An 18,764-nucleotide genomic window follows, 5' to 3' on the forward strand; every position below is an offset into this window, starting at 1 on the left:
ATTAATGAAAGCATCAACTCCTGGTCTCATCACAGAGCCGTGCTTTCTGCTGCAAGGATGTTTAGGGCCCTCCTTTACTCAAGTATCAGTTCAATAAAAAAGTAATTAAAAAAAAAAAACAAGTGAGGATTTTCCTTCAGCGTCATGTGTCTCCCACCCCAGCTGTACGCCCAGGAAGAGAGTCCCTTCAAAACCAAAATGATAAAAACAGAGCAGGAGCGAACACCTCCTTTCCACACTGTGTTTCCTGCTGCTGTTGGAAAGCCTGGGGTTGCCGCCAGCACAAAGTTGTCCCAGACGCGTCCCTGTGGGGCTGGGTGACATGGGAGCGCAGGGGCTGGCAAGGGGTCTTGGGACAATGGGGGCCTGTGGCACCGAGATGGGGCTGTGGGGCCGTGGGGCACTATGGGGCAGTGGGGAGGGTGATGGCGGAACGATGGGCGTGTTGTGGGGCGCTGCAGAGCAATGGGAGCCAATGGGGCCTGTGGGACACCATGGCACAAGGCAGGACCATGCAGTGCTCTTGGGCCAAGGGGGGAGCTGTGGGGCCATGGGGGGGCTGTCGGAAACTATGGGGCAATGAGAGGCCATGGGGTGCTGCAGGGCGCTGCAGGGTGATGAGGTGCTGTGGGAGGGGTGAGGTGTGATGGGGCCCCATGGCCGGGCCCGGTGGCTGCAGCTGGAGGTGGTGGCCGCGCGCGGGGTGCTCGATGTCACATCGGTCCCCCCTGCCCACGTGTGGGGCTGGACCCAACCTCGTCCCCCCACCCGGCGCACCCCCGGCCCCTGGAGCCGCCCTGGGGGCACAGACGATCCGGACCCCGCAGCGGCTCCGCGAGGGGAGGAGGGGAGGAGCGGCGGCGCGGGCCTCGTGCGGGGGCTGCGCGGGGGCTCCCCGTGGCGGGGGCGGCCCGGCCAATGCGGCGCGGAGCCCATATAGACGCGGGCGGCGCGGCAGCGAGCGCGGGACCATGAACGCGTCACTGGGGCGACCCGACGGCGCGGCCGGGCCGGGCCCGGAGCTGGAGCCGGGGGCGGCGCTGGCGCTGCCCGCGCTGGCGCTCTCGGGGCTGGCGTTGCAGGCGTGCGCGGCCGCGGTGCTGCGCGGGGCCCGGCGGCCGCCGCTGCCGCCGCCGCTCCTGCTCGCGGCCGCGCTGGCCGACGCGCTGCTGCTGCTGGTGGCGGCCCCGCTGCACGCCGCGGCCGCCCGCCCCGGCGCCGCCGCCCGCTTGGGCCCCGCGGCCGAGGGGCTGCGCCTCGCCTGCCTGGTGGCCCGCGGGCTCGCCCTCGCCGCCGCCGCCGCTCGCCCCGGCCGCGCCATCGGGGCCGCGGCCGCGCTGGGCGCCTGGACGGCCGCGGCGCTGCTGGCTCTGCCGCGCTCGCTGCCGCGGGGCCGCGCGACGGCGGCGCTGGGCGCGCTCGGGCCCGTGGTGGCGGCGGCGGCGCCGCTGGCGGGCGAGGGCTGCGCGCGGCGCGGGCGGACGGGGCGGGCGGTGGCGGCGCTGCCCGCGCTCGCGGCGGCCTCGGCGGCGCTGGGGCTGCCCGAGGCGGCGGCCGCGCTCTGGGGCTGCGCGCGGCGGCCGGGCGGGCCCGCGCCGCCCCGCGCCCTCGTGGCGCTGGCGCCGCTGCTCGGATTCGCGCTCGCCGCCGCCGACCCGCTGCTGCTGCTGGCGCTGGCACCGGGCGCCCGCGCGGGGCTGCGCGGCCTCTGCGCGCGGCTGCGCTCCGCCAAACCCGGCGGGACGGCAACGGCCACGGGATCGTCCACGGCAACGGGGCCGCGACGGGCCGAAGCTCCAGACGGGATGGCAACGGGAACAGGAACGGAAACGGGGCCAAGAGGCGCCGAGGCCCCTGATGGGACAGCAACGGGGTTGGGACCGGGACCGATACGCGCCGAGGACGCCAGCGGGACGAGAACGGGGCCGCGACGGGACGACGGCCCCGGCGGGCCGGGAACGGGTCAGGAGCCGCCGCGCGCAGAGCCCCGCAGCGCCCTGGAGGCCGGGCCGGGTCCGCCCGACGGGCCGGGCCGCGAGGAGCCCCCGGCCGGTGCGGGGCGCGGCGCGGCACCCCACGACGTGGCGCAGTTCTGGGAGGAGCGGGCGGCGGCGCCGGGCGCGGCGGACAGCGACCCCGTCCCCTGGGAGCGCGGCGGGGACCCCGGCCCGGCCCCGCCGCGCGGCGGCTGCTGCGGGCCGGGCCTCGGCGCCGGTTTGCGGCGCCCGTCCGAGCGGCGCGGGCGCTGAGGGGCAGCTCCCGGCTGCGCTGCGCGCGGCGCGGGACGGCTGCTCCTCTGCGAGCTGACACAGCCTGCACCGTAGCTGCCTTTCTGCGGGACAGCTCCTCTCCCCTCGTGCTGTGCTCCCTGTGTCCAAGGCTGTTTGCAAATGTGAACCAATAAAAAGTGAAAGAGTTGCCTTAATCAGGCATGCCAAAGCTCTCTGACATCTGACATTATTCCCAGTAACAGGAAGAAGTGAAGGGTTTGTTAAGCATCAGAGAAACGGTGCTAACAGAAGGGCTGCTTTCCCAACCGTCACCACCTCGGGGCCTCCCCAGCCCTGACATCATGGACTGGGGTGGCTCTGGCGGCCCGGCCAGAACAAGGCTGGGCCCTTCCTGGACCCTGCAAGTGCCCTCAGCCCAGCGGCTGCCCTGCCACTCCTGCAGCTGGAGCCGAGCTCTCCCCCATCCCTGTGGGATCCCCATTCCCGGGCACGTCCAGCACGGCTGCCTTGGGCACGCACCTCGCAGCAGAACAGGGGAAGCTGCAGCTCTGCTTGGGCAGCCCGGGCCTCAGCCCTGCCGGGTGCCGTGCGCCTGCCCCGCGGGAGCCACGGACAGCTTCGTGCGGAGGAATTGGTCCTTCCCCCTCCCCAGTGAGCAGCAAACGCTGAGTAAGTGTAAGGAAACACGCAGATGCCCGTACAATCTCACTTAACAAGGCTGAATAACTGAAGTAGAAAATGGTGAAATGTGATTTGCAAGTTTAGCAGCCACCTGCACCCATACTGATCCAAATGCTGCTGCTGACACAGAATTTGCTGTTACACAGCATCACAAGCACTGTTTTGCCAAACAGTCCCAAATTTAGGTGGGCCTTAGGTGGGATATGGCCTAGGTTTTGTTTGCTTTACTCTTAAATTAACGGCTAAGAAAATTTAACAAAAACTAGTATTAGGCCTGTACAATCCATATATAAAAAGGGTTTGTTTATTGTAGTTCAAATACATAAACTGAACAATCCCAACATTTCAAAATTAAACTTTAGAAACACAAGTTCAACATTCAAAACAGGAGTATAGTTTACAAGAATTGCCCAGAAGGGAAATCCATAGTCTAATCCAGAAGTATGTAAAGATCACTTTATCGTAAATAAAAATGTGTTTATACAACCGTCCTGTTCTGTTTTGGTAACCACTGTTATTTACCAAGTGTTTCCAACTTCGAGTAAAAATTATTAGACAAATCTTCACCTGGGCAGAGCAACCTGATTTCATTTCTAATTCATGGAATAGGGCAGGGAACAAAGCAGATCTGTGAACAAATTTCATTTGGTCTCTGTAGTCCTAATTCTCTTCCCACATAGCTGTAACTGACTTTAATGGATTTAGCTCCATTTACAAAGGTGAAAGCAGGACTAGGAAAGCAGGAAAGAGAATCGGGACTTGGGTTTCCACAACATGGTCTTCAGTAATCAATAATTTAAGCTCCGAGACAGATTTCAGGTCCTCGGCAGGGGCCCCCGGGGAGCTCAAACCACAAGCGCATCGTGGTGCCCTCGCACGTGCGGCGCTGCGGGACGACCCCTGCGCCTCGCGCCCAGACTCCCGCGCTCGAGAGCTGAACTTACGAGACGTGGCCCACGCACGGGGATTATTTTTTGTCAGTCAAATCCCACAACGAAAATCATAAATATCTTTGATACTCTCCCTTTACAGAGACCATTTCATGTTCACAAATGCTGCTTCTTCCTCTGCTCCTCAGATGGTTTTGCAATATATTCACGGTAATGTATATGTATAAACCTGACAGATGGCTCATGCAAGCTCTTTTGAATTAACAGATACCCTTGCCTTAAAGGGTATTTTGTAATTATTTTGTTGTTCGTCTCGTGGGCTCTGAAGCTGTGGGAGGTGGAGGTGGACCTCGACGGTCCAGGTCATCCACGTAGGACACGATCAGTTTGCGCCTCTCCTCTGGTACGCAGTCGAGTACCAGGTACCGCTTGTCATTCTGCAAAATCTTCTCTACATCCTTCAGATGCTGATCTGACTCCTGGATCAACTTTTTGGATCTGAAAGCAAGTATAAGAATTACTGTCTGACAGTTAACCAGGAAAACGCAGGGAAGGCACCGGGATGCAGCTCTTGGCAGGGTGGCTGGCACGTGCTCACAGGGGCTGCTCTCGCCCTAGCCCAGAATCAATGGGAAAACAAAGCAGAGGAAAAGTGCAGAGCCAAGGACACCTCCTCCGCCAGGAAGATGTCCCTTTAGGTCAGCACCAGCACATCAAAAACACTCTCTAGGCACAGGAAATGATGTTTGCTGCTACTCTTCGTTAATTAATTAATCATTATCTGCCTGCACGTAAAACACTCTTTTAGTGAAACTCTCCCACAGAAACCTAACCAATTATTTTTATCATAGTTTTTTTTATTATTATTATTTTTTATTTACAGATGGCCAATATTCCTTTGCTGTCCACTCTCAACTCCTGAAATGGAGGCCTCACCTCTGTATCAATCCCTCTCAAGTCTAAAGCAAGGACCCACATAAACGCAAAACTGGTCCAAGCTTGCTGCGGGATTAGTTTAATGCCTGACACTTCAGAATACACTAAATATGACTACGAAACTAAGACAATTGTGTTAGATTTTCATTGTAGCTTGAGCAAAAATGTCAAAATAAAGCAGAGAGACCTCTATCCACTGCATTTTTTTTGGACATGTTATGACACATTAAAAAAAAATGTAATGCTGACACCAAAATGCGTTAAGACAGGAAAAGTTTGTTGCCATTTACATGGAAAATGCAATAAAAAGCCTTCGTTAACATTATGCTACACACCTGTATGTTATAAATTTGGTCTCTTTCAATAGTGTCCGGAAGTCAGCTTTGGCAGTAATGTATTTGTCTCTAATGTACTCCTCAAATTCCCTTTGTTTTTTCTGAAAGAAAAAGACAAGCTTAAAATACAGAACACCTGAAAAGGCTACAGATTAAATATCTCATGCAACTGAGCACAGTGAATATAAACAGTAATTACTTGTAAATTGTGTTTTTCACTTTTTTTTCTTTTTAATATGAAAAAAAGACTTCATAAATGGTATTTGTTTGCCTAAAGCAGAGACTGCTTCAGAAACCACTAACCTTTTTTTTTTTTTTTTTTTTTTTTCTCCACTGTATCCTGCATAAGATGAACAGTTAAGTAACCATAATACAAAACTCTTACCCTGTCACTGGAAGAAAATTTAATGCACCTTGGATCTTCTTTAATGATTTTTTTCACTTCTTTCCATGTTGATGTTAAAGTTATCTTTCAAAAGAAGCAAAATTGGTTAAAAAGAAACAATACAAGAAAATCATTAGATTCTCAGAATAGAAATGTAAACGTCATTACATCTGAAGCTTTTTTTAATCTCCCAAGCACATTGAAACAAGTTAAAAATACAGCAACTTTGAAGTGTTGGGTTTTAATCATTTCTACTACTACCTAAATGTTTTTAATTAGATGATTGTACATTTTCCTTGCTATATTTGTTTGTTTGTTCATTTATTTTTGAGATGGCATTTTCAAACCCTAATCCTCATAAATATCATTCCAATTTCTTTTTTTGACTTGTACATAATTATATACACAAATATGCTGTTCAAAATTACCTATAAAGACCTACTGCGAAGTTACATTCCCATCATTTTGTTCTTTTACACTACAAATGCAATCACATTCTAAGCACTCTTAACTAATACAGTAAAAATGTGCACTTAAACTTATTGTTAAAGAAAGCTGAGTGAATTGGGAACAATATTAAAAAAAGAGTAAGACTCACTAAAACTCCACAACATAGAAGGGGTGATAGTTTTTCCATAGCATTTATAGAACAGAAGTTCAGACTCAGTAGCCCAAGATGAAATAGGAGAGTATCAAGAGAGAGACTTATAAGATTATTTAAATATACTTATTAAGACAAAAATATGGGATATTTGAAAGAGCAAGATGTCATTAGTAAATAAAGAAATATAACATTTTGCAGGAGATTTTAAGAAATAATCACCAAAGTTCAAGTATGAATAAAGTAAATGCCAAACAAATAACACTCAGGATAAACAGGTAAGGAAACACCCTGCACACATTTTGGTATGATGTAGTAGTGAAGCAAGTAAAGGGGCCCAAGGAAAAGATTCTTCAGCTTAAGCAACAGAAATGCAAAGAAGATAAATCCCAGCAGGCTGACAAAACACGTGAGGTTCGAGTATACGCAGCTCTTACCGCCGATGTTTCATCCAGAAGTTGCCTAAAGTGTTCCCTCTTCTTTTTGGTAAGTGCTTCAATATGTTCATTAAAAAGCTTCTCCTTTTCTTCTCTTTCTAGCAGGGAGCCAGATTCCCACCGATGATCTTTGCGGAGGGTCCTTCTGGTATCAGACCATGACACATCTGAAGAACGCACCTGAAATAAGAGAAAATGTTTTCTAAAAATACTTTCTTCTGTGGGACCCCAATAATTCTTATGCAATTCTTACTTTTTATGTTAATTAAAAAAGAAAGAAAGCAAACAGACTATGGCAGCTTTCCTAAAATTACTAAACAAGCATTGACAGACAGAATTACTTTACCTCTGCTCAAATGCAGACAGAGATACCCCACTGACCTGGTTATTTGCTTTCTCCCTTTCAAAAAAAGACATCCAGCACCCTCCTCTGCTATGCATAACACACCATACTAACCGCCTCTGGAAAGGCCTCCCTTGGGATAATGATTTACAAAGAGCCAGTGGGAGCTTCGTTTTAAAGCAATGAGCACCCCTCTGTTCCTAGCTATCCGTGAGACCAGTGACAAACCATTTATATCCTGCCCCTGTACAGACAAAAGACTTCAGTGCTGATACCTGGGACTGACCCCTTGGAACATGCACCAGGAGGCAAGGGTCCAATATAAGCAAATGAAACTTATTTTGCTAATCCAGCCCTCTTAATAGGACATTCACCACACAGCAACTGCTGTCTCACAGGTTAGCTCAACTAGCGGAACAGAGTAAACAGAATACAGAAAGAGGCAGATGAAGACATTGTGTCTGGAGCACAATGAAGAAGGAAAAAGCTTAAACTAGTGAAGTAATTCCTAGCGCTCAGCACAATTTGCAACGGACCCAAAAAAACAAACCCACCAAACCACTACCATAACTAGTGACATTCTGTAGCAGCATTGCAGAATACCGACCCTGAAAACAAAGCATTTTCTTTCAATCACAGGGAAACTCACAATGACAAAAAAGATACAATTTCTTCAACAGGTACTTAACTACAAATGCTGAAAAGCTCCTATACAGCCGACAATTAAAAAACATACTGAAAAGTTCATAGGAGGTGAAAGCTATTCATGTCTTACCATGTCAGATAGAAGCGCTTTGAAATTTTGGATAGCTTCTTCCCGTTTGTGCTGCTCACGTTCTCTATCAATTTCCTTGGTTTGTTCAGAACGAGCTTTCTGAACCTCCCTTTCTCGTTCACGCAAACTTGCCTCAATGCGAGCTTGTCTTTCTAGCTCCTTTTCTTTTTCAGAATCTAAATTCTAAAATACAAGAACATAACATTTTCTCAATAAAAACAACAAGATGACATCTTTCATGTTTTCATTGGACAGTTAGTAAATTAAAGGATTAAAATAAAATATTACCCTGCATTATCACACTAAGGGCATTTTGGAACAAAATACTCTTGAGTCCAGCCACTTTACAAAGTGGTTTGAGATATATAGATAAAATAAATCACCCTGCTTTAACAGCTGTGTTAAAGTATTAGAAGTATGATAGGGTTTACACTTAGGGCTTACACTGGGAAAAGGGAATTTCGGTCACAGTGCTGATCACAGAGTAATCATTCCTGGGAGCATATTCCATGTGTGCAACGACAAACTAAATAATTCGGCAGTGCTGTTACTACAGTATTTAGTTGCCTAGTTTTAACTTCAACCATTAATTCACTGGGAGAGGAAGGCAGCAATAAGAGCTTGCGCCAGAAGGAACAACAAAACAAAGCAATGTCCATTCTGCTTGGAGGCAATCAGTTTGGTGTCTGTACTTTCCCAAGTTTTCCAGCTAATCGCTATAAAACGGTCCCTACCTCTCCTGCTTTGCTAGATAAATCCTCCTACATATACACCTACATATACATGGGCACACGTGTGCCACAAACATCTGCAGCAGCAGTAGCAGTACAAGGGATAGCACAAGTATTAAGCTTTCATTCAGCAACACATCTATCTATAAATAGGTGTGGAATGGTATTCTCTTCAGTAAAGAGCTGGAGCACTATTCATTTACCTTCTAGTTAGTTAGTACATTAGCAGATGTAAACAACAGAAGGTGCAACGTAGTATTTCCAAGTGTCACACACATACCTTCGCTATTTTTTCAATATACTGTTTGAAAAGGTCTTCCCTTTGTGAAGAGCTGTCCACTGCTTTGTAACGAGGGTCAGTCTCTACTTTGTCCTTCACTTTGCTCCAGCGAGACTGACTGTCCAGGTGGTGATTAGCCAGGAGTTCAAAGAAGTCCATTTTGATCTATTTCACATACACAACAGGAGACAAACAACAGTACTTGAGAAAGGTTTCACTATCTAGCGGTTTACTTTTAGGAAATAAAAGTCAACTTACCTCCAACAGAGGGAAATTATATTACTACATACCATTACAACTTAGAAAAACATATCCTAGAACTCTGAATTCAGAGATAGGCATGTCTAAGACTCAGTTGTTCTTTGGGACAATTTTGCTAAAGCAGAGACATTAGGAAGATCTGCTAAATCTGAGATGAGCTTTTTTTTTTTTTTTTTTTTTTACAGAATGCTTCATCAGTATAGTTTATTTTACTTTAATTTAAGCTTCTTTTTTGAGCTTTTATATATCAAAGCAACAAGTTAATGATTCTATATTATATAATTTCACAACAGCTATACAATTTTAAACAGATCGAGAATTTTACGGATTAATTCTCTGAGTATGCAACAAACAGAGGTAAATACTCAGGTCTGCCAATAAATAGCCAGGCCTTGAGAAGATGGCTCTAACCAATAAGGAGATATCCACATACAGTAATTAAATAATCACATTTAAATGGATACGTAAATACAGGAAAGGTTCAGTGAAATTTTTAGTCTACTTTTTAAAGTGGCAAATGGCATGCCAACACCCCCCACAACAGCAGCACTGTACAGGGCTGGCAGAGGATCAACTATACTAGCTTTTGATCTTGAGCTCAAATTAGCATCATGATATTTTCATCCAAACTCCCAGATTCGGCATCTGCAAAGCAGTTACTGTGCCATTACTGCATCTCTCTCTCTGGGGTAGTTATCTCCCTTGCTGTTGGGAGCACCTTGTGTCCTACAGTTTTCCTTTCTGTTTCCAGCACTTCCTGCTGCGTAGGTCTGGTTTGGCACTCGGGTTGCACCTCCGTGCAGCCAGGGGCCAGGCAGCCTCCCTTGCTGGGGGCTGGAACCCAGCGGTGGCCCTGGGGACACCAAGGGCACGGCTGAGCACGCTGCCTCCACAGCATCCCAAGCCCCCCGACCCAAGGATCAAGGTCCTTCCTCGCAGCAGGCTGGCAGCAGAACTTAGTGGGGACTGCTTAGCAGCCAGTTTTGCTATTCATCTCATCTGTTAAAAAAACAAACCAAAACCAAAACATCCAAACCCAAACCAGCTCTAATGCACAGAGGTTCCTAAAGGAAGAGAACAGATGGACACGTCCATCCAACTCTGGCTTCCCAGCAAACTGTCACACCCTGCGTCTCTAAAAACCATGTGTTTGGTTACAGCTCATTAAGAATGAAGCAAAGATTAGAATCAACATTCTGCAGGCTTAACCACTGATAATTCTAGCCCTTTCAATATTTAAAACACAACTGCAAAAGGCTTTAAAGACCTTTTTCTTTACTATCTCAGAAAGATTAAGATAGTAAAGAGAGACTAGAAAGTAACCGTATCAGTGGAGAAGTCACTCTGTACTACAGCACTAACACTTTTATTTAAATAAAGAAAACAAATGCTAAGCAAACCATTTACTCATTTTAAGATTAAGAATGTTGCTTCAAAATATCTTAAAACATGCATGCAGTATCAGAAATGTGAAGCTTTCTAAGCCATGGCATTATAATATTTGATTTAAATCAAATAATTCCCAGGTGTTACTACAGAAGTCTATAAAGTAAGGGTATCTCAAAGTTTAAACAGAAGCAGACTTGTACACACGCAAACTGTGCAAATCACATGTGCATATGCAAGATGTCTTTTAAAATAAATTTCATGGAAAAAAAAGATTTAAAAATATGCATGAGGCACGACACTGCTGGACATACTTCAACCCTAGCTGCAGCTGAACCCCAAATCCCTCAGGGAAGAATACAACGTGCAGGAAGGCGTTTCCCAGCAGTGCCAGCAGCGCTGCCGGCCCCTCAGGAGCCGCGAGCGTCCCCCTGCCAGGGGCACCACGGGGCCATCTGCCCTTCTACTAGTGACTGCCTTGACGTCACACGAACACCACTTCCAGACCCTTCACACTCTTACAGCGTGGGTTCAACTTCAGCTGAAAGGGTCTTTCAACCACGCTGCACATAACACAAGTATTACAGTTAGCATCTCCAATAAAAACTATGGGAGAACACCAAAAAAACAATCAAAAACAGCTTGCCAAGGGATAATCTTTTAAGATTACAGTTTTATGATGTTACTAGCTTAGTATATGCTAAAAACATGACAAGTATCCTGACTAAGTAAAATAATACATAAGTTTCTTTATTATAAAGTCTTGCCACAGGATAGATGACAGTAACCAGCAAAGTGGGTTACAAAATGTGTTTGCAATTAAAAATTGTAGTAAAACTACATGAAGGTGGGATTTGTCCCCGTATGCTGCTTTTGTTCACTCAGAAAACACGGCACAATGCCACGTTTTGGGTAAGTGTGTGAGCGACTGTGTGAGCTACCGGCTTGTAGCCGGTTCCCTGCTAGCCGCAGCATCAATCGACACATACTGTGCTCTCCTCCCAGTGACAGGTATGGAGCTCTGCTTGCTCGCTAAAACATCCAAATGAATAAAAGCAACCAGGTGAAAAGCTAGCTGCTCCATCACCATCCAGGAAGTCATGTGTAAATGAAGCAAGATTAATGCATGAAAACCCTTACATTAAAGATTTCTGTAAAGTTGATCCTCCTTAAGCAAAGATTTTAGATTTTTAAAACAGACTGAGAAAGCTTCAAGTTAAATGCCTTATCTTTTTTTTTTTTAAGTTTTAAATACTTTTAAAGCAAAAGAAAATAAGACTGAAAATATTTCAGAAGTATTTAGATTTTTTTTTTCAGTTAACACATTGTAGGTACAACTCTCATCACTTCACAAGGAAAAAAACTAAAAAAATGTAAAGTACCGGAACTGCGGGAGGCTAAAGTCACCACACAGAGATACCAATTCTTTCCTCACTAGGGAATCCCATAATATTTGCGTGTCAGTGATTGACAGCTGTCAGACTGAACTGATTGACAGGCCGCACAGCACATAACTGTAATGTCTATCCACTTGTTATAAAACAGAATACATAAAATGGTTACAAAAGGCTTTGGGAGAAAAAAAAACATTATTTTAAAAGCAAACAAACATTTTTTCTTAATTTTTCAACTTTAGAAAAATCATGCAATATCAAACAAGCATTTACATTCAACTAGACTATATTTACTCTGCAAGAATGCTTTTAAATCCATATCTGTAATCCTAACAGCATGTAAAAATCTAGTTAGTTTTCAAGCAAACCAATTCTCCGTAAAGCACAATCATCTATTGTAACTACCAGCAATAAACCAAAATTAAAAAAACAAACAAAACTGAGAATGCAGAATCCAGTTAGAAGAACAGAGCACAGATCTCAAGAACAATTGTGCAGAATTCACTCCAGAACCAAGTTGCTCCCAAATCTAGCATGCTACTCAGCATCTCTCGTCTGGAAGGATTCTTGGTAAGTGAAATTTACACTATATTTTTACTATAGAATAAATATTGCAGACTTTAAAAATGTCAAAAATGATTGCATTTGCACAACACACAGGGATGTTTAAGTAAATGGCTGCATACTTTGATAGTAACATTATTTGATGCCCCCTCCATAGCAGTCTGCTTGCCGGTGGTGAAAGCTTGCTCCTTGCTATTGACAATGCAGTCAAATGACATTTCAAATTCATTAATCTTTAATAGCTGACCTTTAATTCTAATAAGCAGCAGTATATAAATGGGATGTGTTTACTGAAAGATTAAAAAGTCACTAAAGTGCTAGCTTTTAGGTGGAAAGAAAAGCAATGGAAGCTGTTTGAAATTTAAATGGAGTAGCCAGCAGAGAATTTGGAGGTTTCACTGCCTCCATTGAGAGAACAGAGAGGTAATGGTCAGTTCCAAGTTTTCCAGCCACACAGGACAAGTACCATTTTCCTTTTAATGCTTCAAGATATCATCACTTTTTTTCAAAAAAGCAAACAAAAAACAGTTATCTTCCCAATTAAGAATGCAACCTTGCTTGCTTATAAAGGCTATATTAAAATCGATTACTTAAGTAAACTCAGTATCACAAGTTTAAGTAACTTCAATTCTATACAGTTTGATAGCCGTCCAGCATACCTGCAAAATTAAAAGCATTAGTTTAGAAAAACCAAATAAAGAGCTGTGAAGTATTTACATTGCAAAACATTTACGGAAAGGAAAGGCATATCGAAACGAAGCACTGGCTTTGTCCCACTTCACTCCAGCTCACACCATTCACACTGCAGGAACTTAAAATCACCTTACCTTCTCACCCCTGGTCTTCGAATCTTCTTTTTCCTTCTTTCTTGCCGCTGTGATAAACTCATTAAACAAGGCCTCTCGATCTTTCATCTTTTCAATTGCCTTGAATCTCGAGTCTTTAGCATGCTTGGCTGCAAATTCACTAAAAGTAGTTCTGCAACAAAATGGCAAGTGAACTAATTTGGCAGAGCCGTTTTTGCTTGGAAGCAGGTTCAGCAGAGAATCATCATTGCTTCTGCTGGAATACGTGTCAGAGAACAAGGGGAAGAAAAACAAAAAAAAACAAACAAAAAAACCCCCAACAACAACAAGAAATCCACCCTGTGTTTTCAGTATAGAGATGCTCAATCAAGGAAGAGTCAGGTTGAGGCAGACATAGAGGAAGTATTGCTAGAGACAGTTTTTTTTCATAGCTATCTGCAGAATGCGCTGGTTTAGGATAAAAGATTATCATACAACCAAGAAGCAGCAATGAACAAATGCAACTGTGTAGAGAAGTTTTCTTGTGGGCCAGAAGTTCAGCCACCAGTCTGTTCAGGTATTCATTTCACAGCTGTGAAATCTGAAATTTTATAGGCATTCTCTTGCAGCCAAACCATGCTAACAGTGCACAAAGAAAAAACAACTTTTTGGTGTTAGCAAAGATAGAACACTGGCTGAATACAACTTTCTCCTGCAGTGAACACTGCATTGCCTAATCTTAAAACACAAAGAGTTAAAATATTTCAAACACTATGTGCAGAAGCAGCAGCATTAGGCTTTGAACCTATTATATCTATAGCATTTTCCTGACAGATCCTCTCACCTTCTGGACAAGATTCCAACCTCAGTTATGCAAAAGATACAGATCTGCCACTTACCTCAAAAACCAAAAACACCCCCCTCACCCTCCCCACTATTGTGCTTTGTCCAATCTCTGATGCAAATCCAGCCCAAAGAATAGAGACACAGTTGTAATCACATGAGTGTTTTCATCACAGCATGGAAACAGACTTGGAAAATCGAGCCTCCTGTTGCTGTAGGGTAAATTGAAACAAGAAGAGAATTGGGTAGCTTATTTGAAAAGATCAGAAAGTGAATGGACAGCTCCATGAGGAACAAGAGCTGCTTAAGCAAAGTGGAACACGAACTCTTGAGCATGTTGGACTGGGATAGATGATTTTAGAAATAGTAGTCTGACACTCACAGAAACACGTCAATATCTTTAGACAAACACTGAAACCAGAAGACAAATGATAGGATTAGACAAGAGAGTCTTTCAACTAGAATTTGTCTCCCCACCTCTTCCCCCCATTATTTTGATAATAATTAGTCCCAATATAACACACTGAAGATACCTTTGGTTTCCTCAGCTTGCAAGACAGCAGAACAGTCAGTGTTAGCCTCTGAATGTGTTAAACTCATCAGTGATTTGTTTTTTCTTAAAACACCTCCACGCCTCCATTCTTCTTAAACTATATGTCAGAATTACTACCCTCGAAAAGTCTAATCTCTTCAAACAAGCAGACAAGTGTATTAAACAAACTTATTAAACAGATTCAAAGTCATTTAAAGGTTAGCAGAATAATGAATTCCACCAAATTTCCAACTAAACCACTGAAAATTTAAGCTGAAACAAATGAAAGGAGCTGTTATTTCACCATGAAATAATTCAGACATGGTAAGACAAAAGATGCTGAAAAAGAACGCTTTAGAGCTCCTCTCGTAACACAGAACGCACTTCACGACCGCACGCAAGAAAGCTGTGAAACAAACAATTCTAGCAATAAGATTTAAAATATTAATAAATTTACTGTCATCACTATGCTGTTATCACTGCATGTACACCTGGATGTCAAAGGCATGTAATAATTTGCATATCGAAGCAACCAGAACGTTCTGTAACAATTGTTATTAACATACTCTTTAACCAGGAAAACGCACCCTCAGCCCCAAAACTGATGTTTTGTTACAAAGGACCCTTCTTTCTTCCCCCTTTCCTCCTTCCCCCCCATATTTCTCACAGACTAGAAATATTCTTAAGGAGAAACGAGATAACAGGATTATTAAAGAACCCCACAGTGGCACATGAGACTTTTCTCACAATGCAGATAACAAGTTCTATTATTTGATGGTTTAGGGAAGTAGAAACAGGGAAAAGGGAGATTTTAATGATATCTGATCACTTTTTCTCTCTTCTGTGGCAATTCTGAAAGAGGTAACAACTGCTTAATCTACCTAATACCATCCAATAGACCTTGTTGTAATAAAGTCAATGTATATGAATGAGAAGGAAGCCCCTACCTTGGATTAATCTTTGCTTCTTCCATCATTTTCTTGAAATCCTCCTTGGCCTGCATTATTTTGTTTTTCTTCTCTTTGCGTTCCTCTTCTGCTCTGGTTTTCACATACTGATCAAACACCTACAGAAACACCACTCACTTTGATATAAAAATACAAACCTGAAGCCACATAAGCTCTAAGAAAGAGGAAAGAAAAATCCTATTTATTTCTTTTTCTCCTATTTCCTTTTCTCCCACCACAGACACAGACAGGGCAGGAAGCACAATTGGGGAACTCCTTATATTTCAATACACAAATTTCTCCATTCTCCTGAACATACTGTGGTTGTGGCATACCATAACTAAGAGACTACGCCTGTAATCTGAGGCTTGTAAAGAATTATTTATTTATACACATTGACATCGTGTTAGCATTTTTAGGGGTCATATGTTAATGAAAGCAGATACTTCCTTATATGCCTGAAATTCCCTGTTTCACTACAGCAATATGACAAAAAAGATTTCTAGAGTAAGAATTTGCTTAACAATGAAAAAGAAATTGCTTAATAATTATGTTTTTTAAAAAGAGAGGAGCATTCATTCTTCTTCTTTAAGAAAAAATAGATTATTTATTACATTAATATTTTCAGGATACAGGTGATTCTCCCCATTTCAGTAAGTTTTTGCAATCTCTCTGCACGCATATAATCTTCACTATGATCTGATCTTATAACAGCCAGAAAAATGAAAATAAAACTGACCGACTTATTTCTTTTCTTGTTGGGTTTTTCCATTTCCGGACAAACCCTAATCACAATAAAAATCCTTTGCGACACCAATCACTTAAGAAGATCAACAGGAAAAAGTACTGGACTGAGGTTTTGGTAAAGCCTGTAGTAGCTTTGCTTAGAAGGGAAGCTAATTTGACTTCTTTTACCTGTTTTCTTTCTTTCGGATTGAGAAGTAAGTAACGAGGATCAAAGACTATCTTGTGTAGCTCTTTCTCCCATGTTGAAAAAGCAGAGACCTTTAATTAAAAAAAAGTAGTCAGATTTATGATCAACAATTAAGTTTTCTTACATATACAGAAGTAATGCAGTCTTGCTTTAAATGTGCAGGACATTTAATCTGATGAAAAAGAAGACAAACTTAGTCTTTAAGATTGTATCACTAATAGATGATGAGCAGTGGGAAGCTGGCATACCAAGCTGTAACACTAATTGGCTCTGAAAAACTCTGAATAGTAACACACACCTAATGACTCTCATTAAAATCACTACCACTGTGTGACATTTTAAAATCACTACATCAGAAGATAGACTTGAAATTCTGTGTTCTTATATCCCATACCTGCTCTGTGCCTTTTCCAAATGTTCCGAACTTAAAAAATTCCACTATGAAACAAATCTCTGGATTGAAACGTGTTCAAATTTGTCTTAAACTAGCTCTATTAAAACTAGCTCTGTTAAAATTCAGTTAATTTGGAACCAAAATAAGAGCTGTACAAGTAGCTGGAACCACTGTAATTTTTCACAGTTACTATATAGACGCGTAATCTAATAGCCCAATTCAAAGCACGTATCAAGCAGACTTTAAATATAGCTAACTAAAAACACTCTCCCATTTAAGAATATTCCCATAAGAATGTAGGGACTACAGTGGAGCTTGCTGCTTCTCTCACATCACAGCATTTTCAAAGACATTAGTTAATGTGTCCAGTTCCAATTTATTTTCAACTACAGCTTCCAACTAGATATTAATTAAAAAAGAAAAAAAAGTTTTAAAAAATTGTCTTGATACTGTTTAATTTCAACTATTTAGAAATCAAATTTATGCTATAACTGCAACTTTTTATGAAATATGAGATTTTGTTACAAAATTAATTCAGTAATTAGACGAAGGGTGAGATTGTTTCCCTTGCATACAGTAGTGCAGGTTCCAAATAGCCAAGAACTAGACCTTTACCTGAACCTCTCACATGCACGCGCGCACACACACACACACTTCTGTCTCTGACCCCTCTTTCTAGAAGCATGTCCTTGAACTGTTTCATCCGAGCCTCCAGAGGGACAATGGCTCTCTCTCGAGCAGCTTTAATTTCAGCCTCCATAGCAGCCTCCTTCTCCGAATCAATATCTTTGTTATCATCTTTCCTGGAAAAAAAAAAAAAAACATTATATAACTTGAGAAGCCAAGCGTCTACCCTGCAGGTTAGAAATTGAACTACATCAGAACAGAATGGATGTACTAGATTAATCCAGAAGCGAGGGCTTACAAGTCATGGAAAGTTTCTTGCACAGAAACAGTTTCAAAGTGAAACAGCTAAACAGCTATTAAAAGTATTCTTAATAACTTCAGTGCCAACATATGAATCAAAGACAACCAAGGATTCTGTTTGTATTCAGATATCTTGCCAGATATACAATGGTTTATACATTACTTGCACTCACTTGTCTTACTTCCTACTTAAAACCATGAGGCCCTCTAAAAAGGCCATGACTAAGAAGTTAGCCCAAATTGAGAGCAACCACCACAGCACGAAATGCCAGAACACAATATACTTTTTCTATAAAAGCATTTCTGAAAAAAAGTGCCTTGTTTGTTAATGCACATTTACTAACAGTAAACATGCTCAGCCTCAAACACAATCTCCTGGAGTCCTAAGTGCAACTAAGTTGACAATCACACCTGAAGACACAAAGAACTAACAAAACAGTAAATCTACTTTTTAAAGGAGTTGGTTCAAGCGACTTACGATGAAGTGATGTGTGTCACTTTCAATAGGTAACATATGCCAAAAGAACTAAACAAGATTCACAATTCTTTATAACAGAATAAACTCAAGCCTTTTACAGAATAATTGATACAAAAATCTAGATGGTTGGGCTTTTTGCTAACAATATTTTTGTTGTCAGAACTGAACAAACAATAAGCATCATAAGGAAAAATTGTAAGGTAACCCACACTGAAAAAAATTCCTTGAGATGAACACACTACTTCTGTACTTATTTTGATTTCTGATTTTGATTCTGATTTCAAAAAATGATGCTATTTCTACTACATAGTATTTTCAATCCCCTCAAAGGAATACACAATATTTCATCTGCTCACGTAAAATAGCAGAAAAGTGAAAAGTGTGTTTGCTATCTCATTCATGTTATTACCCTGCTGAGCGCAACAGTAGAGGCACTGCTTCAAGGAAAATTCAGTTTGCACAGACCACCTAGCATTGGAAAACAAAACAAAAGAAATCCCAAAACTTACTTGCGCTTTTTAATTTTAATAGGCTCATCTTCATTTGCATCTTCTGCAGATTCATGCTCTTCTCTAACTGTAAACAGATTTCAGATTTAGTATTTCAGATTATAGCTTTATGACAAGTTTGTAACTTACATCTGCCAAACAGAGGATAGACAGCTTATAGTATTAATGCATTCTGATGAAGGATA

The 18,764-nt window shown here is 43.1% G+C and overlaps 1 protein-coding gene across 1 annotated transcript; it reads right to left on the bottom strand.

The window, feature by feature from the left end:
- Positions 1-3,907: 3,907 nt before the first annotated feature.
- On the bottom strand, positions 3,908-18,646 carry LOC148596342 (transcription elongation regulator 1; the record flags this gene model as incomplete). The annotated part of the gene is made up of 11 exons (XM_088521701.1): positions 3,908-4,300; positions 5,074-5,174; positions 5,459-5,542; positions 6,497-6,676; positions 7,615-7,797; positions 8,626-8,790; positions 13,058-13,208; positions 15,338-15,456; positions 16,253-16,342; positions 17,333-17,468; positions 18,580-18,646. Coding segments are annotated over 11 exons (1,478 nt in total), but the record flags the coding sequence as incomplete, so codon positions are not given.
- Between the last annotated feature and the right edge of the window lie 118 nt (positions 18,647-18,764).

The sequence above is a fragment of the Tinamus guttatus genome, unplaced genomic scaffold (assembly GCF_059628265.1).
Source record: "Tinamus guttatus ecotype Peru unplaced genomic scaffold, ASM5962826v1 Tinamus_guttatus_pri_ptg000007l, whole genome shotgun sequence".
In the NCBI taxonomy this organism is placed as follows: domain Eukaryota; kingdom Metazoa; phylum Chordata; class Aves; order Tinamiformes; family Tinamidae; genus Tinamus; species Tinamus guttatus.